General features: G+C 45.0%; 1 protein-coding gene across 5 annotated transcripts in view; it reads right to left on the bottom strand.

The window, feature by feature from the left end:
- Positions 1 to 25,820, bottom strand: part of ARHGAP10 (Rho GTPase activating protein 10) — a 626,731-nt gene that overhangs the window by 427,612 nt on the left and 173,299 nt on the right. For all 5 annotated transcript variants that reach the window (XR_003857144.1, XM_029604362.1, XM_029604453.1 and 2 more), the window contains 2 exons: positions 3,347 to 3,442; positions 3,183 to 3,244 (listed from right to left, as the gene is read on the bottom strand). Coding sequence is in view for 4 of the 5 variants with exons in the window: in XM_029604362.1 (XP_029460222.1) it covers positions 3,183 to 3,244; positions 3,347 to 3,442 (158 nt within the window). In the remaining variant the exon portion in view is untranslated. The remainder of the gene's footprint in view (positions 1 to 3,182; positions 3,245 to 3,346; positions 3,443 to 25,820) is intronic.

Below are 25,820 nucleotides of genomic sequence, written 5' to 3'. Positions count from 1 at the left end.
TTCTGTTTGAGGGGCTGCCGAGGTAGATGAAACAAAATGACGCAAGATGGTAAAGACTGAAGAGTAGAAAAAAAAAAGTTATAAGACTGGGGCACATCCATGTAGTAACCCAGACAAGGTAAAACCGATGGGCTTGAGAAGCAGCACGCTCGTGTGGGAGCACCCACACATGCTCAGTAAAGCTTTCACTGAGCTCCGAGAGCGGAGGCCATGGTGGCAACATCAGCTGATGTCATCTGCACATAATGGCCAATTCAACCTTGCTTATCGAGTTGCAAAACAACTCGCAACGTACAGTAATATCTTACGTGCATCTAATAATGTATGTAATACATAAGACCACACAGCTAAACATGAACTTTTTGGACCAAGTCTTCAAATATTCCTGTAACACTAAAACAAAAAAGTATATGAAAGTGTATTGTTATATGAAAAAAATATTTTAAAAAATTATCCTTGGCAGAGTCTAGATCCTCTGTTTCAAAACTAAGAGGAAACCCAAGATAGAAATTATACTGCTTTTAAAAACCTCCCAAAGTATTCCAAATTGTAAGCTAGAAAAAAAAATAAAACAACGTGCTATTTGGCAGTGATTTAGGTGATAATTGTGTAAATGGAGGGCAATGTGATACAACTTCACTCGTTTTTCATGCACTTTAAATATTTCCATCGGCACTGCAGGAGGCCCTAATGTTCTACTTTACGTCAGCCTTGGGGAAGATAGTCAAGTCTTGAAGTGATGGGAAAAGGGGCAATTTATTTCAGCTGCTGCCATATTATAATCATTAAACTGCAAGCTCTTGGATTTGTCCTTCACAAGTCCATCAACTTCTGCGGTAACAAAAAAACAGAAACTTCGCTGTCTTCAGATGCCTCTAATGACACAGAATGCAAAATGGCCTACGCGTAATCACTTAGCTTACATTATTAGTGCATGCTAGGCTTACGAAACTGGTACTAAGACTTGTTTTATGGGTCTGATTTTCAATGCCATTTATGTGCATAAAACCCGGTTTTGTGTATGTAAATAGCCATTACAAAAAAGCCCAGGCCCAGTGCGCGTAAGCTGGTTTCGCATGTACTTTTATGCAAACTGGGGGTTGGCATTCCAGAGGGCGGAGTTTGGGGGCAGGGATATGACTGATGCATATACTTTTTGTTTTTTCCAAAAAAGTGTGTGTATAAGTTATCCACGCAGCTTTAAAAATCCTTGGTAAAGTCTGCGCGAGTACACATTGTACATAGAGACTTTACTGCTATGCAGGGAGCTATACAATTACCCTCCCCATGAATAGTGTAAAAGGAAAATTATGCAGGTACATTCTGCACAGTTTTATGCTTTAAAGCATCTCCGGTTTTACTCAGAGCTGTACAAAAAAAAGAAAAACCACCAGTAAAAATGTTTTTACATGTAGCTAGGGACCCCAAGCATTCTGCATGGTAGTTCGAGTAGCAAGCTGAGAAACAGGGAAGCCAGGGTTCAAATCCCACGGCTGCTTCTTGGACCTTAGGGAAGTCATTGCACCCTCTGTTGCCCTCTCAGGCAAGGACCTGAATTTTCTTGAGCTTGGATTTGAAAAGGTGAACAATTAACTACAAAATCCAAAACACCGATTTCACAAAACAGAATTGGTTATTCTGGCATGATCCTTGGTGCACACTTATGTGAAACTGACCGAGGCAGAAATGACTATTGAGATAAAATTGTCTTTCTATTACATTCCCAGCAGTCTGCATTACAGGGAATTAAAAAAGCAGAAGCTTAAAGAGAGGGTTCCCACTATCATACTGAGCAATCTCTTTCTAAAACAACCGTGTACTGTGTAAGGTAGGCAAATAGATGTTGGCAGCTAAGGACAATTTAGCACATATAGTCTGTGCTGTTTTAACTTCCGGCTGGCAGCAGTACAGCCCTTACCATCTTGACTGTTCCCTTTCTGCAAATGCATGCAACAAATCCCTTGGTGCTGCTCCACATAAGTCCAGTGCAGAAGCTCTACCTTCTCCGCACAGGACGACAGCATCACTCAAACCGAATTCATACCCAGTAATCTGTAAGCTTGAACAGTACATCACTCCCCACCTAGAGACAAGGTGTTCTTTAATGCATACAAACTGAGGCATTTCACCTCCAGTCATCAAAGGGTTTGGTTCTTAGAATAACTACATTTTCCTAATTCACATGGGTCGTATGCTAAATTTATGGAAGTAAAAGTAATGAATCGTTACTGTGGGTAAACTAAATAAAGCAGACCTTTGTTGCCCTCAAGGAAAACGAGTTGAAGAGCTATGCTTTAGGCCACTCTAATATTCAATATTTTGATATTCGAGAAAGCCAGTATCTTAATTTCCCCCTTAGGTCTAAACGATGGAATTCTTCTGACACACCAGGGCTTTGGGTTACATGAAAACCTTGTGGAGGGAGGGAGGGTGGCGTGAGAGGGTCATATTTTGCACTAAATTCAGAAACAGCTCTTTATACAACAGCCGTGGGCAGCCCTATCCACTGAAGGGATCAGGACCCATCCCTGTCCCAGCATTTCAGGTAGGACGTCTGTTATAGGAGCTCCCCGAGTGATAAGAGAAATCTATTTTTAAAAAGGGGAGAGCTATCCCTAATATCCTCCTCTGAAGGTTAAGACATGAAGTAAAGGTGCGAGACCCGCAAAGGAGAAAAATAAAGAGATGAACCGGTGGCAGGATTATATCATTATACGCACTGGAAAGGTACCAGCATCATGCTACCAAACAGACCAATTGGACTCCTGTGCAGGGAGGGCGGGGCTGTCTGATTTTTGTTAAAACAAACATATATTCCAGGTACAGCATATGAAATCTGAAAGCTGGGCACATGACAGGGACTGGACTATTCTACCTCTGCTCTGTTTCCTTATCCACTTTCTCTATACATCCACTACTTGCCAGCATTGAAAGCAAGAAGATGAGAAAGATGGACTTCTGATCTGACCCAGACTGGCACTTTTTATGTTCTCAACCAGTCCCAGTACCACAGACAAAGCTGTAAACCGCTCTTACAGAGCAGTTTTCTCCATTTGCCTCACTCCTCTAGATGTCCGACCAGAGCATAATGCGTTTGTAAAGTATATCCGATACTGCGGGCACACCTATGACACCAGCTGTGTATATGCCCAGCTGCAATTCCCATGTAGACCCAAACTCACCATGATTTCTCTCTGTTCTTCCAGGTTTTTCAAAAAAATGGCAAATTCCTGCAAGGATGCATCTGTAAATATAAGAGAGCAGATCGGGTGATTCGAAAAGCAATTCACAAAGTGCAGCGGAGGCAACTGGGTGAATTCCGTTTAAGCAAGCTCTTCCCACCTACCTATGCAGCGTTCATCATCCGTCTCGGCATCGCCAATGAATTCGAATTTAAAATCTCGGAGAGAGTGGGCAAACTTTCGCTGAGCGGCAGAGAGATCTACAAGGAGAAGCGACACGACTTTAGAATTCCCATTGCTAGGGCAAGTCAAGTGGCCATTCTCAGAATCAGGAATTGCATGGCTTCGTTCACCAGCTCTCATCTGCTCTTCAACATTCAGTGAAATTCCACTGGGAGGGTCTTTTTTTTTTCCCTGCGTCATCCCCCCTCCCCGTGCAAACCAACGGCATCTTCAACATGACTCCTACTGGCAGAAGAGCCAGGACGCTGCCCTGCAGCAAATCTCAGGTATTGGCACAGGTGGGAGTCCGGTTCAGTATATTTCTGAACCCTGGATAAACGAAGGGGGTTTACGGCATGAGGCTGGAAGTATTTCCTCGGAGAAAGGCCCATGGATGCATGGAACACCTTCCCAGTGGAGGTGGTGAGAAGCAAGCCCAGTACATCCTGATTCAAGAAGGCACGGCACAAACCCAGAGCACCCTTAGCTGTAAGGAAGGGAAGACGACGAGAGAGATCAAGCACGAACAAATTAGATAAATACTGTAATCATTACCCGCCGTCATACTATCTGCTTCTCTGTCAAAGCATCAGTAGGCTGACATAAGACTATCTGTTAAGCAAATATTCTATACAGATCTTGCTACCTGCAGGCATCAAGACATTATGGATAGTCATTCTCGAATGTTGAAAAGACCAAGAGAAGAAGGTCCCTTTTGTTCATATAACCTACATGCAGATAAGGAGAGACTTCTATCTTGCCAATTTTGGGGCTGCCTAGAAGGACAAGTGCAAGCAACTTATTTAAATAATTCATTGAGTGGATACTGCTGGTTTGGATAATGTGTGTTTGAGAAAGGTGAAGGGTTTCTCAGGTTCTGTGTGGTGCTAGCCACTAAAACAGGGCAGAGATTCCAGGAGAGCTGTCGATGGATCGTGGCCTGGATACCCCGAAATCCCTGGAGCATTCCCCACAGTCAGCAGCTGGCGGACTTACAGGTCAGCATTTCCCAGCCCTCTCCTGGAGGCACACCCTAGCCAGTCGGGTTTTCGGGATTGCCACAACGAATATGCATGAGATAGATCTGCATACGCCTGCTGCCCAACACGTGCAAATCTATCTCATGCATACTCAACACGGATATCCGGAAAGCCAGACCGGTTAGGGGTGCGCCTCCAGAAATACTGCTGCAGACTATCCACCGGAATCCTTATCTTGAGTGGAGACCCCAGGAAGCGCGCGCAGGCTCTAAGCCCCTACGGCAACCTAGCTGCAGTGTCGCCCACTTTTTCCCCGAGGCAGAGGGGGAATTAAGGGGAAAGAAGAGTGGGAAGGGAGCAGGGGCTGGAGGAAGAGGATCGGTGAGAGCAGGCAGGGGGCAGGCTGCACTGCTACAGGGAGGTTTGACAGCTTTGGCACCGAGGTGCCTCACATTGCAGCTAGGTGGCACCAAAAGGGCAGTTCTCCGGGGCAAGTCCCCATTTCCTTCATCTTGCTTTGCAAGTGCTAGTTAGCTGCAAGAAAGATACATCGATACATCCCAGCAAGTGCTGATTATACATTTCCACCCTTCTCCATCCCCTGTTTGATCCCAGCGTGAGCAAGTCTGGCAAGTGGAACATATTTTGGCTAGTGCAGTCGAAGCTGGAATTTCACACACCATGCCTGCGTGTTTCTTTTTCCAATAATAAAGAATATTTCTGTTGTGCCTCTCGTTCATCCACACACGATTTACCGCTCTAGAATCTTGTTCCCAGCCACCTAGGAGATGAGATGAGGAAAGGAGCAATGCAATCACTATTCTTATTATCCAGTTATGCATCGTGATCTGTACAGAGCTGCTCAGCCATGATGTGCATGCCTACAGCACTGGCATAATCTGCATTTATCTGAAAAGTTGCAGCTAGCCCAGACTGCTGCTTTCATTATATCCCCTCATATTGGGCGCTGAGGGAACCTGCAGCCACTGGCCACGACAGGTACACACACCTGAGCCGCAGCTCGGCACCACTACAGCCACCATCTCACGGGACGTTCTGCAGGCTTTCACTGAACTCGGACACCCCCATTTCAATGGCCTGACTCTAGTCAGGCCCCCACCGAGGCTGTTATCAGGGTATTTTACTTTAGAAGCGGCAACCCTGCAGGACACAAAAGCAAAATAGCCCATCTCTCTCGCGTTAGCTTTATTACTGCCCTGCTGGCAAAGCAGTACAGCTCTTGAGTTTGCAACTACAGACCCCCCCGACACGTGTGACGGACCAGTCCAAGTACCTTGGCGTGATACCACCCATCAAAACCCTCATGGAAAGGAGGTTGATCCACTGTCCTGGCCTAAAGGCCTACCCCCTCCGCAGCATCTCAACTCCCTCTGCAGGCAGCAGCCTGAGCTGATAAAATGGCCACTCCTCCCCCAGGAGAGAGAGCTAGAGAACTCAGCATCCTCCCCTTAAACAGACAAAATCCGTTATTATTCACAGCCGCTTTCTCCCAGCACAGAAGGGGAAGGAAATATGCGTGCTTTGCGAGAGCCTGAAGGTCAAAAGTACGAGAGATTTTCTCAGGAGCAACCCAATTCCAAAAAAACTCCAAATGCTGCTCCTCCAGCAGGCAACCCATTCCCGTCTCCTTATTTAGGCATAAATTCTGCTCCGTCCCCGGGGGAATCTCTTGAGAAACGGACTTCCATGTTTACAGATGCTACGCAGCTCACCCTTGAAAAAAAAAAGCTGCTAGGGTGCCAAATAAATGAACTCAAGCCTAACGAGGCCTTCAGAATCTCGAGCTCCTCAGAGAGATCTGCGTGCCCGAGACAAGCACGAACTCGTCTGGGCTTTTCAAATGCAAGAGGGAAACTGCATTAAAATAATACAGAAGCAAGATTAAAACAAGCAGATTTTGCCAGGGGCGAAGGCGGCGAATGGCTTCAAGCTTTCACCCCAAGAACCTATTAGCAAAAGGGCTCACTTTTTGCTCGCCCGAGCGGCTGGCGCTAGTATAAAGGACACCTCCCACAATGCTCTGATCCCTGCAGCGCCCCTGAGAGGGAGCAGACGCTGCTCCGGGACAGGACTGCGCCCAGAACGCCAGCCGTGTCTCCTGCAAAGCTTCTATTCTCCCTCTGCCCGCCTCTCCTGCAATTATCCCTTCCACTTTTCTCTCTCTCTCTTGCCTCCCCAGCTGTTTATTTGTTCACATCTAATACACAAATTTATTAAAAAAAAAAAAAAAAAAACAACACCTCAGATAGGAATAATTAAAAAAAAAAAACAAAACCCATCACACCCCGATCATTCAAAATAAACAGAACATCTTGGGTGGGTCTCTAATCCTACCTCATTAACCCCTTTCCCTGCATCTCCGCATCCACGGTCTCACTCACTAGCCCGTCAACGCACCTCCATGTGTCCGTGTGTCTAATCTCAATCACTGACCCCTTCCCAGCACGTCCCTGTCTACAATTCCCTAACTAAATCCAACCCTTCATAGTGATACTCTAATCCCTCCCTTCACCTCCATGTGCCTGTAATCTCTCACTGACCCCTCCCCCAACTCCACACCTCTGTATCTTTAATCTCCTTCACAGAACCCCCTTTCCCCTCCCTGTACCTCCTCCGGTCTGTAATCCACTTTACTAACAGCCTCTCCTGCACTTCCTGGCATCTGTAATCCCCCTCACTAACCTGGCCCTATAATGCCACTCACTAACCCCCCTCTCCCCGCACCTCCTCATGTCTGTAATCCCCCTCTCACTAACCCCCTCTCTCCCCGCACCTCCTCATGTCTGTAATCCCCCTCACTAACCCCCTCTCTCCCCGCACCTCCTCCCGTCTGTAATCCCCCTCACTAACCCCCTCTCTCCCCGCACCTCTCCCGTCTGTAATCCCCTCACTACCCCCTCTCTCCCTGCACCTCCTCCCGTCTGTAATCCCCCTCACTAACCCCCTCTCTCCCCGCACCTCCTCCCGTCTGTAATCCCCCTCACTAACCCCCTCTCTCCCCGCACCTCCTCCAGTCTGTAATCCCCCTCCCTAACCCCCTCTCCCCCTGCACCTCCTCCCGTCTGTAATCCCCCTCACTAACCCCCTCTCCCCCTGCACCTCCTCCCGTCTGTAATCCCCCTCACTAACCCCCTCTCCCCCTGCACCTCCTCCCGTCTGTAATCCCCCTCACTAACCCCCTCTCCCCCTGCACCTCCTCCCGTCTGTAATCCCCCTCACTAACCCCCTCTCTCCCTGCACCTCCTCCCGTCTGTAATCCCCCTCACTAACCCCCTCTCTCCCTGCACCTCCTCCCGTCTGTAATCCCCCTCACTAACCCCCTCTCTCCCCCTGCACCTCCTCCCGTCTGTAATCCCCCCTCACTAACCCCCTCTCCCCGCACCTCCTCCCGTCTGTAATCCCCCTCACTAACCCCCTCTCCCCGCACCTCCTCCCGTCTGTAATCCCCCTCACTAACCCCCTCTCCCAGCACCTCCTCCCGTCTGTAATCCCCCTCAATAACCCCCTCTCCCCGCACCTCCTCCCGTCTGTAATCCCCCTCAATAACCCCCTCTCCCACGCACCTCCTCCCGTCTGAAATCCCCCTCACTAACCCCCTCTCCCCGCCACCTCCTCCCGTCTGTAATCCCCCTCACTAACCCCCTCTCCCCGCACCTCCTCCCGTCTGTAATCCCCCTCAATAACCCCCCTCTCCCCGCACCTCCTCCCGTCTGTAATCCCCCTCAATAACCCCCTCTCCCCGCACCTCCTCCCGTCTGTAATCCCCCTCACTAACCCCCTCTCCCGCACCTCCTCCCGTCTGTAATCCCCCTCAATAACCCCCTCTCCCTCCCCGCACCTCCTCCCGTCTGTAATCCCCTCACTAACACCCCTCTCCCCGCACCTCCTCCCGTCTGTAATCCCCCTCACTAACCCCCTCCCCCCCGCACCTCCTCCCGTCTGTAATCCCCCTCAATAACCCCACTCTCCCCGCACCTCCTCCCGTCTTTAATCCCCCTCAATAACCCCCTCTCCCCGCACCTCCTCCCGTCTGTAATCCCCCTCAATAACCTCCTCTCCCCGCACCTCCTCCCGTCTGTAATCCCCCTCAATAACCCCCTCTCCCCGCACCTCCTCCCGTCTGTAATCCCCCTCACTAACCCCCTCTCCCCGCACCTCCTCCTGTCTGTAATCCCCTTCATTAACCTCCTGTTCTCTTGTAAAATGGTAAAAGCTTTAGGGAGGAACTAATGGGATTCTAGGAATATTTAACTGCATGGAGGTGGTGAGGACAAGCTGTCAGGGACTTTAAGAAGTCTTGGGACTAAAATAGGAGGCCGATGCAATACAGTGCACTCAGCTGAGCACACTGTTTAATCCGCAGTCGGACACGGGATAAATAGGCACTAATCCACCCCCTAATGCAATAGGGGGTTTAGCACCTATTACCACGCGTCTGACGCGGTGAATGAGATAGCGCTCATCACATGCAAATGCATGTGAATGAGCCTATTACTCATTCACTCCGAATGCAAAAAGATAAAGTGCATCTCAGATGCACATTTATCGCTCAGTTATTAATGCCTGCCTGGAGCAGGCGTTAATAGATGAGCGCATTGAAAAGAAGTACAGAAAAGCAGAAAAAACTGCTTTTCTGTACTTCTTTTTTGAAGTAAAAAAAAATAAAATAAAATACCTTTGCAGACCGTCGAGTTATGAAGACCGACGCCGGTAAACTCGGCTTCGGTTTTCATAACCTGCCTGTCTGCCAGTAATAAAAACGGCCGCTGACTTTCAGCGCACATAAATTGCATGGGCCCCATAGTGGAGCCCCAGTTAGGAAGACGAAGGGAGAAAGCCAGAGATCAGGAGGGGTGTACAGCACTGCACCAGGAACGTAACTGAGCAGTCTGGATGAGCCTTAAGGGTCCTTTCCTGCCCTCCTATTCTGTATTTGTATAATCTACGCATTATTTCCCACAGATGTTCATTATTTGTCAGAAAATAGAATGTTTTGCGTCATGTGCCCAGCTGGGAAAGCCAGGCAGTTTTAACTGACAACACGGCGCAGGAGGCCAGTGCAGGTCAATCATCTGATCAGTACTGCAGTGGCTTGAAAAAAAATTAAAGCATTTAGCACATTATATTTAACATTTTTTAAACTTTGTGTGATAAAAGCAATAGCGTTCTTGGTGGTGGGCATATCAGATACTGTGATTGACCTAGATTAAGGAGGAGGAATAGCCTAGTGGTTAGAGCTAGAGTAGAGACCAGGGTTCGAGTCCCGCTGTCGCTCCTTGTGACCTTGGGCAAGTCACTTTACCCTCCATTGCCTCAGGTACAAAAACTTAGATTGTAAGCCCTCTGGGGATAGAGAAATACCTACAGTACCTGAATGTAAACCAGTGTGATATCTCGATTGAGATCAAATGTCGGTATATAAAAATAATAATAATAATAATAATATGTTCAAGCAGATGCCCTCGTCTGCTGCTCAGGGCACCTACCAGGACAAGCGGTTATCTCACAAGCCGGATCAACAGAGGAATATAGTAATGACGGCAGAAAAGGATCCAATGGTCCATCCAATCTACTCAGCACGCTTCTTATGGTCGTATCTGCCGTGCTGTGCAGGCCTTCCAAACGCTACTCTTAAGGGTAGCAATTGCTGCCTTATGATAACCTGTATAAATTTACTGCTAGCAACATCTTTACTGGATGATAGCCTAACTGATATCAGCGCCAGGGAGGGTAAAGTGTGCTGGGGACTTTTTGCACCCGCAGCTTTTTAGGCCGAATTTTCAACAGCTGCCTCTGAGGCATCGATGGGCTTTGAAAACTGGCAGGTTGGGCCGATCCGGCTCGGGGAGCAGGTGTAACATTTTTGCACTCGCATTTCGGCGCATACTTTGGATAAAATCAAAAAGCACAAGCGTGAATCTTTCCCCTCGCCTCCCGCCCGCCTCAGCTCCCGCTGGTGAAAGGAAGCGCGGAGTCGGGTTTCTCACACACCTTTTATACACCCGACCCCCTAGGGTTTAATGCGCCTTGGAAAATCAGCTCCTGGAGGATTACTGTGTGGAGCAACTGAATAAAACACCATGCAAGCCCTGCCGCTGCACTGGGATTCTTGCAAACTGCAATGAGAAATATTTAGAAAATTTAGGTACCCACCAAAAGTTTTAGGAGCCCGGAAATGTTTTCCCTTTTTTTTTTTTATTTTGCTCTCATTTGGATTATTTAATTTTTCTGTCAGGCCTGACAGTTTCCTCCTGCTCCTCTGGGTTTCCGGCTCACTCAGAACTGGGGCTGAGACTCGGTGCCGTGAGCCTCCATTCGCAAATATCAGAGAGTCTTCCCCCTGTTTCTTATTCCCTCCCCCTCCCCACTCCGCCTAATCTGTGCGCCCTCGAGAGGGGGCTCCTTCCGGAGCTCAGCAATCGTGAGCCCTAAATCCAGCCACCAGGGGTCGATGTTGCCCGAGGACTGTGACTCCCACCCTGCAGGAGTCTGAATTTCTACAGCATCCCCAGCCCCAACCGGCCTCTCCCTGGTCCCAGGCCCCACCGATGGCAGCAACAGCTGCATCTGTATCTTTCTCTGGTCCAATGCAAGGCACTAAATTTTAGACACATTTTTGCAGCACATTAAAAAAAAAAAAAAAAATCAAAAAACAGGTGATAGGAGCACTCACATTCATGCCAAAATTATTATAAAAGTAGATGTTTTATTTTGTATTTCACTGGCATGTGACCCCATGCTGATCTGCGCTACGCTATAAAGTTTTAGGAGATATATATGCAGAATAAAACGAAAAGATACCCCTCTTATTACCTTAATTGCTCTAGAATATTTACTCCCAGTGCTATTGTATAGAAACTTATACATATACTCATATCCTCAGAATCAGAAATAGTCCATGTGTCAATAATTAAAGCAATCATGCTGTTAAATCACCCAAACACACTTGCTAAAAATTATTCTGACACTCAAACCATACCAGTCACACTACAATGAAATGGTTAAAACAACCACAATAGGTTCCACAGCGCCTTACAGGATATCCCCCAAACAATATATCCTGAAAAAACCTCACAGGTGTGAGGGCTCCAGCTAGAAAACCAGTGTGGAGATAGCTGCAAGCTGACAATTCAGCTTTGGGGGGACGGAATTGGGTCTCATAGGGATGAACAGTCAACATGTTGCATGGAGGGTGAAGAGGGGAGAAGCACCGGAAGCAGACTTTGACCATCCCTGAAATGCCAATCTGACTTTCCCCACAATCCAACCACTGATCTGGTAAGGCTGCTTCCAAGTCATGACTTGCTCATCTATTTGACAGCATCGGCAGCATCCACAGCTCATTTTGCATTGCTCCGGTGAATGAAGCGTAGCTCTTGAAGGTTAGTCGCACGTAGACACGTTAGCCCCAAAAAAAGGTCTCACTAGCTACTTGTTTACGGACCTTTATTTCTATGTATCCAAATGGACTAACACGGCACACTATTAGTAATCTGTAAACTACCATTAAAATCACTTATGGTGACTGAAGATTGCAGGATGGCCAAGGCAACCCCAGTTTTAAAAAGGGCTCCAGGGGTGATCCAGGAAACTACAGACTGCTGAGCCAGACCGGGAAAAACGGTTGAAACAATTCTAAAGAACAAAATTACTGAATCCATAGATAGTCAAAGTTTAATTGAACAAAGCCAAGGGAAGACTTCCCACATCAATCTGCTATGTGTTTTTGAAGGTGTGAATAAACATGGATAGAAGTGAGCCAGCTGATACAGTGTATCTGGATTTTCAGAAAATTTTGACAAAGTCCTCATGAGACACTCTTGAGGGAATTAAAATCATAGGATAAAAGGCAATGTTTTGTTGTGGATTAAGAACAGGTTATTAAAAGACAGAAAACAGTAGAGCTAAATGGTTAATGAATAGTGGTGAGCTCCAGGGATCTGTCCTGGGACCACTGGGTTTTTTTAAATATATTTATAAATGGCCTAGATATGGAAACAATGAGTGAGGTGATCAAATTTGCTGATATAAAATTATTCAAAGTTGTTAAATCACAAGAGTATTGTGAGAAACTGCAAAACAGCCTTTCAAGACTGGGCGACTGGGCATGCAAATGGCAGATAAAATTTAATATGGACAACTGCTAGGTAACGTACATCAGGAAAAGCAACCCAAATTATAGCTGCACAATGCAAGGTTCCACATTGGGAGTCACCACACAGGTGTCATTGTGGATAATACGCTGAAATCCTCTGCTCAGTGTGTGGTGGCGGCCAAGTAAGCAAACAGAATACTAGGATTTATTAGGAAAGGAATGGAGAATAAAATAAGAATATCATAATGCCTCTGTATCTCTCCATGGGAGACTGCACCCTGAGTATTGTGTGCAATTCTAGTCAATGTATCTAAAAAAAAACCAAAACGATATAGTTGCACTGGAGAAAAGTGACCAAAATGATAAAGGGGGCGGAACAGCTCCCTTATGAGGAAAGGCTGAAGAGGTTAGAGCTTAGAGAAGAGATGGCTGAGGGGGGATAGGATAGAGGTGTTTAAACTCATGAGAGAAGTGGAATAGGTAAAACAATCAGTTGTTTGCTCTTTCAAAAAGTAGAAAGATTAGGGGACATGCAATGTAGATACTAAGTAATACATTTAAGTCAAATAGGAGAAAATATTTTTATACTCAATGATTAATTAAACTCTGGAAGTTGTTGCCAGAGGATGTGGTGAAAGCTGTTAGTTTTAATAAGGTTTGGACAAGTTTCTGGAGGAAAAGTCCATAAAGCATTATTAAGGTGGACTTGGAAATCAACAGCTTATCCATGGGATATCAGGATAGAATCTGTCTACCCCTTGAGATCCTGCCAGGTCCTTGTTACCTGGATTGGCTGCTGCAGGAAACAGGATGCTGGGCCTGATGGACCTTTGGTCTGACCCACTATGGCAAACCTTTTGTTCTTCACCACACTCAACCCTTCCCAGCTTCAACCATGCAAATAACCAGCCCAGTGCTGAACAATGGCGTAACTGACTCAGCTTTCAAATGAATACTTTCAATAAAGAAGTGCAGCTGTCCTGTCAGTCCACTCCAATGGATAGTAACAAAGGTCAACAAACACAAAAATACAAGGCAATCCCTTTTTATTAGATTGATCAAGAAAAGTTAGTTCAATAAAAAGGGATCGCCTTTTTTTTTTTTTTATATATATATCTACTTTTTTGACCTTTGTTTCCAAAGTAATACCTAAGAAGGTAACACTTAAACAGGTGCGTGGGCGCATATGTGCGTTCGTCCACCCGCTTCCAGAGACGCATCCAATTTATAACATACGCGCGTGTATGCTTGCATGCTATAAAATAACCTGGATGCGCGTACGTGCGCGCACAATTTTAAACGAATGCGCTTCATGTGCGCGCAAATGCCACTTCTATTGCGTAAGGGGTGAATTTTATAAGGGACGTGCGCTGACGCCATTCGCCATTTTCCCAGTTCGTTCCCAATTCGCCCAGTTTAGGGATAGGACTTGCAACATCCGCCCCTCCCCTCCTGTTAGCCCCCAACCCTTAAAACCCCTTCTGCCTTGCCTATATTTTTTTTGTTTTACTACTCACACGCCATCCGTAGCAGAAGTAAATTTACGCCGCAGAAGACCCCGGTGCGTGCAAGGACACATAAGTATTTATGCACACATCTGTTGGCCGAGCCCCGACATTCCCACACTCCGCCCAGGTCACGCGTACACTCCACCCCCTTTTTTTTTTTTAGAAACTTTTTACTTGTGCGTGCGGCAGGAGATATGCAGGTCCTCAGGTGGCTTTTAAACTCCGCTCGACACATTCCGGTCTGACCTGTGCGCGTTATCTCCCAGTTTTGGCATGCGCGGTGCTTGTAAAATACACAGGCAAACACAAGAAATATTCAAAAGATCACAAGATGGCACCACAGCTCCATGAATTTTAATAAGCAATGGAGTTTTAATGCTGAAGTTTTCGTTTGGAAATGTTTTTTTTTAAAGATCATTTAGTTGACAGAAAAAAAAAATTCTTAACCCTCTTCATTGAGATAATGTATTTGAAGTTACTTGAATTCTGCAATTTCCAACACCGAAGTCAAGCTGTGAATGTGTGGATCCTGATCAGAAACCTACGTAGGCATAACATTGATAGAGGCAAAATACAAATATGCCACAAATAGCTGAAGAAGTCAGATGGTTTTTTCCTCACATCTTCCACTAAAATTACTCAGTCAGACATATGACATCTTTCAGTCTGACTTCTGCAATTCATGCCTTGTTCACCCTTCTTCTATCCCTTAAATAGGACAAAAAGGGGGTATACAGATGAGTCTCCAAAATCCATGTGATTTTTTTTTTTTTTTTTACAGTATTTTGCCATTTTCATCTGTAAACACACTTTAATATCTTCTTGCTGACCATTTGTGAATTCCACAGCCTAGCCCTATAGCTTGAACTACCAATCTCTTATATTAAGTGCAGTAAACTTCTTATTGGTCCATCAGAAATATTTATTATATTATTCCAACATGGCGACTCCACATGTATATATACAGAATTTTAGATGAAAGGTCCCCCGACATGGACCCCATGTTTCGCCAGTCTGGCTGCGTCGGGAGGGACAAATTTTAATGCCACCAACCTGTAATGACAGAATACGTGTATATATCGACCAACTTAAATAAAGGGCAATGAACACATTTTAAACAGAGTCATCTTAAAATATCTCAATAGACCTACCGGTGTTTCAAGCTACATTCATTCCCAGGGGAGCGCACGGTACCGGTAGGTCTATTGAGATATTTTAAGATGACTCTGTTTAAAATGTGTTCGTTGCCCTTTATTTAAGTTGGTCGATATATACACGTATTCTGTCATTACAGGTTGGTAGCATTAAAATTTGTCCCTCCCGACGCAGCTAGACTGGCGAAACACAGGGTCCGTGTTGGGGGAGCTTTCATCTAAAATTTTGTATATATACATGTGGAGTCGCCATGTGGGAATAATACAATAAATATTTCTGAGGGACCAATAAGAAATTTACTGCCCTTGTTTTATGTACATTGGTACTCTTGAGTACAGTACTTGCTCCAGTATTTGTATTTCTGGATTCTCCTCTCCATACCACCATCAGTTCCTGCTTTGTAGCCCCTCAATTTAATAACTGTATCAGCTGGCCCTCGACTCAGAAGCACTTGCAATACCCTTATAATAATAAATAACTCTGCAGGCACCATGAAAAGATGTACATCTTTCATTCAACAACAACAACAAATGAACAGACGGGAAATACGATACATTTGAACAAAGAAGACTGGAAATCTAGAAATGAGCCTTAATAGAACAGAGCCAAAAAAGAAGCAAACTGATGGACCATTGCTTTATGAGGCCAGTGTTGCCTGTGCTACTTTTTACACTAAACTAACAAAAGCATTATCCCAAAAATGATACTGGACATAAAGTTTCAAGAAGGGCATGGGCCTAATTCTTCACACGTAGACTTGAAAGCTTCTACACCAGCGGTTCTCAACCGGTGTGTCGCCACACTTCCCAAGTCCCCCGCTGACCCAGCTGCTCCCCCTGCCCCAGCAAAACAGGAACTCATCCTCCACCCGGGCGGAACGCAGCAGGAGGAGAGCTGGAGTCAGTGGCACCAGCATGGTCTCTTCTTCCTGCCCCCTCCCGCAACCCGGAAGAGGAAGTGGTATGCAGCGGCCGTATGCACGGGAAGACGAGACCGTGCTAGTGCATACAGCATCGGCCCAAAGAAGAGAGGCGTGGCCTGAAGAAGAACGGCGCGGCGCAAAAGAGGAGTAAAGTCAGCCCCCACAGCGGATGGGACTCCTTTCTCGAGACAGCGAGGGCTGGAAGTGGAGGAGGTAGCTGCTGTTGCTAGTTCAGTAGTGGGGAAGAGAAAGCGTGAGCGAGCAAGAATATGTGTTTGAGATCGTGTGTGTGTGTGTGTGTGTGTGTGTGTGTGTGTGTGTGTGTGTGTGTGTGAGATAGCATGTATGTGAGTGATTGGGAGCCTGTATGTCAGGCCGATACAGTACAGTGCGCTCCGATGGAGCGCACTGTTAACCTGCCACTGGACGCGCGTTTTCCCTTACCCCTTATTCAGTAAGGGGCCGAAAACACGCATCCAATCCACCAAACCTAATAGCGCCCACAACACACAAATGCATGTTGATGGCCCTATTAGTATTCCCGTGCGATTCAGAAAACAAAATGTGCAGCCGAGCCACACATTTTGCTTTCAGAAATTAGCGCCTACCCAAAGGTAGGTGCTAATTTCTCCAGGCACCGGGAAAGGTCACAGAAAAGCAGTAAAAACTGCTTTTCTGTGCACCCTCCAACTTAGTACCATGGCGATATTAAGTCGGAGGTCCCGAAACTTTCCAAAAGTAAAAAAAAAAGAAAAAAAAAATTGAAGTCGGCCAGCGGCTGTTGGGTCGAAACCGGATGCTCAATTTTGCCGGCGTCCGGTTTCCGAGCCCGTGGCTGTCAGCGGGCTCGAGAATCGATGCCAGCAAAATTGAGCGTCAGCTGTCAAACCCACTGACAGCCGCCGCTCCGGTCCAAAAGGAGGCGCTATGGACGCGCTAATGTCCCTAGCGCCTCCTTTTGCCCGTTTTTACCACTGGGCCTCATTTAAATACAGAATTGCACGCACAGGAGAGTGGCCTGTGCACACGCCGGGAAAGCGGGCGTTCGGCCGCTCTCCCGCGGACTTTACTATATCAGCCCGTGTCTAAGTGTGTGATTGAAAACCTGTTTTCATGAGAGTATGTCTGTGTGATTGAAAGCCTGTGTGTGTGATTGAGAGCCTGTGTATGTTTGAGATCTTTGTGTGTGAGAGAGAGAGATAGCATGAATGTAAATGTATGACTGAGAACCTGTATGTGTGAGATAGATCATGTGTATGTATGATTAAGAGCCTGTGTGCATAAGTAAAAGAGAGCATGTGTGTCTGTGTGTGATTGAGAGCTAGTGTAGGTGACAGCGCATGTGAGTATGTGACTGACAGCCTGTTGTGTGAGAGAAAGAGAGAGCACATGTGTAACTGTGTGAATGAGAGTCTATATGTGTGAGAGAAAGAGAGCATGTGTGTGATTGAAAGCCTGTATGTAAGTGTGAAAAGACAGAAGGCATGTGTGTAAATGTGTGATTAAGAGCCTATATAAGTGAGAGAGAGAGAGAGAGAGAGCGCATGTGTATATGTGTGTGATTGAGAGCTTGTGTGTGACTGAGTCAGAGGAGAAAGTTGCAAGCAAACCATCCCTCTTCCTGCAAATTTAAAACAATCTCAGGGCACCTGGATATCAAACGTTCCCAGGTATGAAGAGCAAAGCATTATCCTTATTTTTCATTATTGGGCCTTTGTGTCTGCTATTTTGAAATATTTTATTGGAATCTAGAAATTTTTTATATGAGTTTTTAATTATTGGATATTCCATTCATTGGCTATTTTAAAATAATCTGTTCTTTTTGTTAGTATGGTTTTACTGCTACAGATTTTATATTTCTTGATTTGTTTTATAAGGATTGGTGATGTTTCTTTTCTTCCTTTATTGCACTGCATGCAGAGACTCTGGCTTGTTGCGATTTCCAATTCAGTTTTTATCTCGATGCTTCTAGTTATGCGTTTTGGTCTCTCTATTCTTTGTTAGGTGAGGGTCAGCACATGTGATTCCGGTGAGGTTTTCTGCTGGCGTGTAGTTTCTGTGTAGGGCTCTATAGTAGCCTGGCTTGTTCCGTTTTCCTAATAGGTGGTGTATTGGTGTCTTAAGGCCTGGTGTAATATTTTCAGTGTTGCGTTTTCTTAGGTAAGGTGGTTACAGTTTGAGTGCTGGAAATTGGTGCTGTTTTTGTTTACTATTTATGCAATTTCTGTTCAGACAGAGTACTTGCCTTTCCCTTGTGTCATTCTTAACGATAAAAATAATACTGGGCCTTTATTTATTTCTGCCGTGAATTGTCATGAGCAGCGTGTCACACAAGTGAGCGTGGTCTGTCAGGCGTGTCACGATGGGAAAAAGGTCGAGAACCACTGATCTACACAATATAAATCACCGGATCACTGTTATTTCAATAAAAGTAGAACGTTCCTGTATTCTCCAGAACCCTCATGGCCACCACTCATTTAAAGAGCTGGTAATAGCCAGATCAAAGCTATCCAACCTCCCCTTTCTCACTGGTTTCACTATACTGTTATCAGAGCATACTGTAGTTTTATCCAGACTGAATTTGTCATTGCCTCCTATTCTACTCCGTCCTACCATCATTATCATGAAGTGGTCCCTGGTGCTCAGAAGGGAACTTCCCATGGAAAACAGCGATGAAAAACATTAAGAGTTATTTAAGTAACAATCCTCCATAGACAGAACAGACAACAGACGTTCAGGACCCCTTTTGCAAGAGTTGAAGGCCCAAAGTGGAGCCAAGACCTTTTAAGCCCTGAGTATAAACACAATGTCCAGAGAGGATTCTTGCTATTATACAAAACAGTTTGCTCGTTTTAGGTTTTTCTTCGCGATATTTTAAAGACAGAAGCAGCCGGTGCAAATATTCCAACTGGTTTACTCAGTGAGACAGGGACGGGCCTAAGTCACTACCACCTTTAATTCTAGTCCAGATGTTCCCTGGGTATCCTGCATCGAGTCAGGTTTTCAGGATGTCCACAATGAATATGCATGAGGTAGGTCTGCGTGCAATACAGGCAGTGCATGCAAATTCATCTAATGCATATTCATTGTGGATATCCTAAAAACACAACTGGCTGGGGTCCTCCAGGACTAGCTATAGATTAAAATAATAAACACAGAAGGATCGCTAAATATGGAAGGGCAAAAAAAGAAAAAAAACCCTCAAAAACCCTTGATGAAATGATTAATTCTTCCACAGCCTTACAAGAGTTACTACTTGGCATTTATTTACTTTGCCCTTAACGTTATGAAATTAAAGACACGGATATTCCCAGCTAAGATTATGCGATTTCAGTTAGATTTAGTTGCTGCCTAGTTAGCTCAACAGATACATTTATATTGTAATCTGTACATTTATATTCTAATCTGCTTTGAGATGGCCATTTTAAGCGGAATGATAAATTTGACATTAAACTAAAGCAAACTCCTGCGTAACATTTCTATAGCACCAGTGGATGATGTATGAGCGCTGTACGGGATACCTATCAAGGATCGATCTTTTCAAACTTCGGTATAGGAAAGTAGGGCTAGAATCTGTCTAGGATAGGCTAGGAGCAATCTTGTGATCTGGGTCTGAAAAGGACTTCCCTCAGTTACTGCTCCTGCTACTGAGGCTGTCTATGAACACGCACGAGTCTGAGATGGCCGTAATTTCTGTAATTACAAAAAAGAAAAAAAAAACAAAACAAAAAAAGAAAGTTTTCTTGAAGCCACGCACGCACCAATCTGAGCTTTACCACACATAGGGCAAAAGTAACAGGGAACTGCCCACATCCATCGCGTGAGCACGTCTAACATAACTTAAACCTCGGAATATACGCACCCAATAAGAGGCAAGAAAGACAAATGACAGTCGCAAGCATGAAGAATAAATCAAATGAGAGAATGCATGATGCTCAAACAACCCACAGACTAAGAAGTGAAAACTACCTTATTATCCGTGATTACCAACACGGTCGTAATTCCACCTGCCCCAGAAACCGCCTCTAGATAGACAGAAATTAATACCTACATAGGAACTCCAACATTCTAACCAGTCGTTTAGTTTCGCCTAGGTTTATCTGTTGAATGTATAACTATGAATGCCATCTTGTAAACCGTGGTGATCTATACATGGAACGACAGTTCATAAAGGGCCGGATTTTAAAAGCTCTACGAGCGTAAATCGGCTTACGCGCGCCGGGCCTATTTTATAAAGGCCCGGCCACTTGCGTAAAGCCCCGGGACGCGGCTAAGTCCCGGGGCTTTACTAAAGGGGCAGGGCGGGGCCAGGGCCAGAGGCCTCCGGCACAGCAGCCATTTGCCACTGTGTCGGAGGATCACGTGCCAGCAGGCTGCCGGCACGCGCAAAAATTAAGACAAAGGTCAGGGGGATTAGAGTAGGGCTAGGGGGGATAAAAGGTTAGGGGAAGGGGTGGGAAGGTCAGGCTAGGGGGAGGGAACGGGGGAATCCCGCAGGCATCAACGCGCGCAAGGTACACTAGCGTGCAACCCCCCCCCCCCCCCGCCCCCGTGCGCGCGCCAACCCCGATTTTATAACATGCGCACGCATATTATAAAATCGGGCGTACATGTGTGCGCACCGGGTAGCGCACGCCCATGTACGCCCGCACGCAGGTTTAAAAATTCACCCCTTAATGTCTAAATAAATAAATAAACACAGCTGAACTTCCAAAAAGCGCCAGCACAGAAAGCACAGCTCTGTTCTTTGGCAAGCGCTCAGCCTGCCTGCACTGTTCCATTACTCCTTTTGGTTTCTGGTACGTGTGGCTGGAAGCGGTGTCTTGTTATTTCCTAGTTACTCTTCTACTGAAAATAGCTTCTTTATTATTAACGCGTCGGTGAACAATAAGATCTTTCACAAAGGCACTGGCCCGAGCAAACTTTAAAATCAAGGTTTCCATCGGTTTCTTTTTTTTTTTTTTTTCCTTTCACTACAAAAAATTATTTTCAAGTTGAAACCCATGCTCTCGTTTTCAAAACATGTTCTAATAATGAAAACATAAACCATGTAATGCAAAATCTTTTAAAAGAGAGCTGCGCCCCACTACATATTGGGTAGAATGTCAAAAGTAGCTATGGCACATTATTACCCTCTTTCAACTAAAAATGGTGAGGGTAATTCTTTTTTTTTTTTGTTTTGTTTTGCAAGTGGCATAAGCGCCGGTCAGAAATGACAGGAAATAAAAGCATTAAGGATTAGTACCAGCACAGAAAGCAGGAGCAAATATTTGCAGAGGTACCAGAAAAATCATCTGAAACACATCGATGTGCTACACAGAAGTTCAAATGAAGGTGCCTCCAGGGCATCCAAATCAACATTTAAAGCAAAACCAGCCAAAGGGTGAGGTATATATCTGGACATAATATCTTAGTGGCCTTGAGGAAATAAAATGTCAGCTTGCCCTCTATATTAATCTCCGAGAGCAGAAACTGCATGTGTCTTGAACTCTTAGAGGGGCAATTTCTAACTGCCCCCATCGGTGCAAAGTCCATGGGTACTTTTTACCACCCAGTTTTCAAAGTGAAAGTACACACTTTGAAAATTCTCTCAGGTGTGTACACCCGACGCTCCTGCTTGTGAAAATTCAAAAGTTTGCGTGCAAGTGCAAGCTCCTCCCTAACCCCCGTGAACACCTCTTCTCCTCACACGCAGAGTTACATGGGCAGTGACACTACACAGGCAGGTTTACCACACCCAGGGAGGGCAGCGTTTCCCCCTCTGGAAATGACTCAAAATTATCTTCATTTAAATCTTTAACTGAATGGTTCAAATGTCTGCACTGAGGCTTTTAATGCTGTTCGCTCTCTCTCTCTCGCTGTATCATAGTGTAAACCTTGAATAGGTTATTAGACTAGGCTTGGTTGAAGACTCTATATCTAGACCATAGAAAATGCCTGCTGTTTAACTTTTCCTTACAAAAACAATTTCCCTTGCAGCTTCTATACTGTCAGTTCAGGGAACTGAGGACCGGGAACTGGTAATGAACTTGACCTCTGGCTTCTAACACAATGACCTCCTCACCATCCAGCGGTTCCTGAAATTGTGCCCTTCTAGCATGCAAGCAAATTACTGCTGGGCTATTATGGCATTTCAAAGGCGGCTACTATCTAGTAAAGTAAGACCAGTTCAGTCAGTTTTGGAGGAAAAGTCCGCTGCACATCATTTCAGTCAGATTCCTCTCGACAGCAACCGTGGAGCCAAGGAAATGGGAGTCAGAAGCAGCATCCACAATAAATCATTAGGCTAAGGATAGACAAACAAGTTTCCCGAGATCTCCCCACTTCTGGGTCTATCACCCTCTCTCACGCCAATTGCTGAAAACAACGGATCATCGAATGGTGGAATTACACTGCAAATTTAAATTTAAATTAAATCCTGGCTCTGGAGGGACCGGCAGCATAAAATGACTGATTGTAGCAGAACATCCTAAACCAATACAGGATTATCTAAACATAAAGGACTTTCCCCCATTCTCTGCCTATGGAAAGCACAAACTTTACTGAATACGGCCCACGGCTTCTTAAGCCCAATGTCCATGCAATTGATCAGATCATCCTTCAGTAGGAGCCTTATATTATAACTAGAACGAACTCAGAAATATGCATGAAACAAACACCTCCCCATTCCTCCAGGTCTAAAGACACATCATTGGTAACTTTCAGAAAGTCTGCGTTTTGAGCTAGATTTCTGTGCTTTGTAAGACTCCTCGGGAAGTCAAAAAGTCGTGGAATAGGAAGCAGGATTAGTGACTGATTAAAGACAGGAAACAGAAGGTAGGACTAAATGGCCAGTTTTCCAAATGGAGAAAGGTTATTAGTGGCAAGCCCCAGGTGTAGGTGCTGGGGGCCTGTGCTATTCAACACATTCATAAATGATCTGGAGAAAAATAACCAGCAAGGTGACCAAATCTGCAGATGACAGGAAATGATTCAAAGTTGTTAAAGCTGCAGCAGATTGCAATTAACTGCGGAGGGATCTCGGAAGACTTAGGAGGCTGGGCATCCAAAATTATGGAACGCACTCAATTACGATTACAAACGAGCCTTCAGACATTCAAAAGAGACATAAAGACCTGGCTATTCACGAAGGCTTACCAAGATCCTTAACAACCCACTCAGCCCTTAGTACCTATCCTATACAATCACTCCATGATATTTTAACTCCTACTTGTCTTGTTTTTAATATTTTTTTTTTTTAATGTTTAAATGTAACCTTGATTCTATTATTTTTTTGTCATTTATTCTATTATTTTTTCCCATTTATTTATTTATTTATTTGAAGCTTTTATATACCGAGGTTTAGCACATGCCTTCACCCCGGTTTACATTGAAACGAAACAATGATACATAGAACAATTTGAGAAACAAAAGTATATGCAAATAGCATATGGAGTAGGTTGTAACAGGAAATAACTAAAAATAACTTAAGTCAAATAACGAAAATGAAAATAGAAACGAAAAACGAGGAAGGTATATACAAACTCGTGCTCTGAATACAAGAAAGTATGAATGGGAAAAGAAGGAAAAAAGGGGGGATGGGGTAGGCAATGGAAGGAGGAAGGGGTAGGTATGCGGAGAAGAGAAGAGGGGAGAAGCACTGTACTTATATGTATTAGAAATTGTACATGTGATGCCTGGTTAGCCGTTGTGATGGCCCCACCGAACGCCGGTATACAAAAATCAATAAATTAAAAAAAAAAAATTAAAGAAGCGATGCGCATAGGGAAAACTTATCCCAACTACATATATACAATGCTGGGCTCCGTTTTGAGAGTCACCACTCAGGAAAAGGATCCTGGAGTCCTAGTAAATAGACAATAAACTGAAATCCTCAGCTCAGTGTGCAACAGGGATAAAAAAAAAAAAAAGCAAATAGAATGTTAGGAATAATCTGAAAAGAAACGGAAAAATATCACGTTGCCTCTGAATAGATTCGTGGTACGACCGCACCTTGAGTACTGTGTGCAGTTCTGGTTGCCACATCTCAAAAACAGCAAAGCGGAACTAGAAAAGGTGCAGAGGAGGACCACTATAATGAAGGGAATGGAACGGCCCCCTCTACGAAGACAGGCTACACAGGTTAGGGATCTACAGCTTGGAAATGAGAGGCACAGGAAAAAAGTTTAGAGAATCATGAGCGGGCTGGAATGGATAAATAAAAGAACAGTTATTTATCCTTTCAAATATTAAAACAAGGGGACACGCCGTGAAACTAACAACCAGCAGATTTAAAAACACATCGGAGAAAGTACTTTCTCGCTTGGCGCACAATTAAACTATAGAATCTGCAGCTAAAGGACCTTGGTTAAGGCAACTAGCATAGCAAGGTTTGAAAGAGGGCGGACAAGCTCCTGGAGGAAAGGTCCATAGAACATAATTAGGCAGGTAGATTTGGGGAAAGCTACTGCTGTCCTTCAGGGTGAGTAACGAGAAACAGATTACCTTTTTGGATTTGCCGGGTACTTGTGACCCTGACTGGCCACTGTCCGAGGACAGGATGCTGGGCTGGATGCACCTTGGTCAGACCCAGCATGGAATCTCTTATATTCTTACACAAGAACATAAGAACATGCCATACTGGGTCAGACCAAGGGTCCATCAAGCCCAGCATCCTGTTTCCAACAGTGGCCAGTCCAAGTCACAAGTACCTGGCAAGTACCCAAACAGATAGATCACAAGCTGCTATTGCTTATTGATTAATAGCAGTTTACGGATTTTTCCTCCAGGAACTTATTCAAACCTTTTTTAAACCCAGTTACACTAACGGCTGTAACCACATCCTCTGGCAATGAATTCCAGAGCTTAACTATGCACTGAGTGGAAAATAATTTTTTCTGATTAGTTTTAAATGTGCTACTTGCTAACTTCATGGAGTGCCCCCTAATCTTTCTATTATCTGAGAGAGTAAATAATCGATTTACATTAACTTGTTCTTATGCCTTCACATCTGTTTCACTAAACAAAACTTGGGATTCAAGAGAGAAAAATATGAATTAATTCTGCTGACAAGGAAGAGGAATATAATCAGAGTACTCATTGATATGCTTAGGGTTTTTAATTACTTTTATTTACAGTATTTTTTTAAGAAGTTTTTTGAAGTCTGAAAAAAAATATTGTCATCCTCAAAATGTTCCAGATTACTCTGGCAAAGACATACAGAAAATCAATCTGTGGCCTCCTTGCCAGACTCCCCAATATTCCCCCTCTATATGTTGGAGTTTTGGAGAGCAAATCTCTTAGTGTAGTCCCCTTCTTTTGCAAACCACACTGATGCATCAGACCCCAGAGGAGTTGCATTCTAGTCCCATTATTTCTTCAGCAGCTGGGCCCTGGCATGGAGCTTTGGCCTCGTCTGCCAGGCCTGAATATAATCCAACCTAGAATAGTCTTCCCCGTGACAGCCAGCAACCCAGCTTGCAGTTCCGTCACTGAGCTGCCAACCCATGTCACGTGGCATGAGCCACTGATCTGCAGGAAGCACCGCGCACCTAAACCATGTGGAGCCCAACAGGCACTGGAGAGGAAGGGCATACAACCAACAGGGCCAGAGGCCACAAGATCCAAAGAGGAGTTTGCCCTCGAACGTGAGAATCAAGTTGACATTCAAAAGGAAACATTCTCCACAGCATTTTGTCACAGACCTCTTCTTGCAGAGACACCATGAGGCAGGGAAATTATATCGTAAGTCCCATC

Source organism: Rhinatrema bivittatum, chromosome 1, assembly GCF_901001135.1.
Source record: "Rhinatrema bivittatum chromosome 1, aRhiBiv1.1, whole genome shotgun sequence".
Taxonomy (NCBI): Eukaryota; Metazoa; Chordata; class Amphibia; order Gymnophiona; family Rhinatrematidae; genus Rhinatrema; species Rhinatrema bivittatum.
This window is presented reverse-complemented; position numbering and strand designations above follow the sequence as displayed.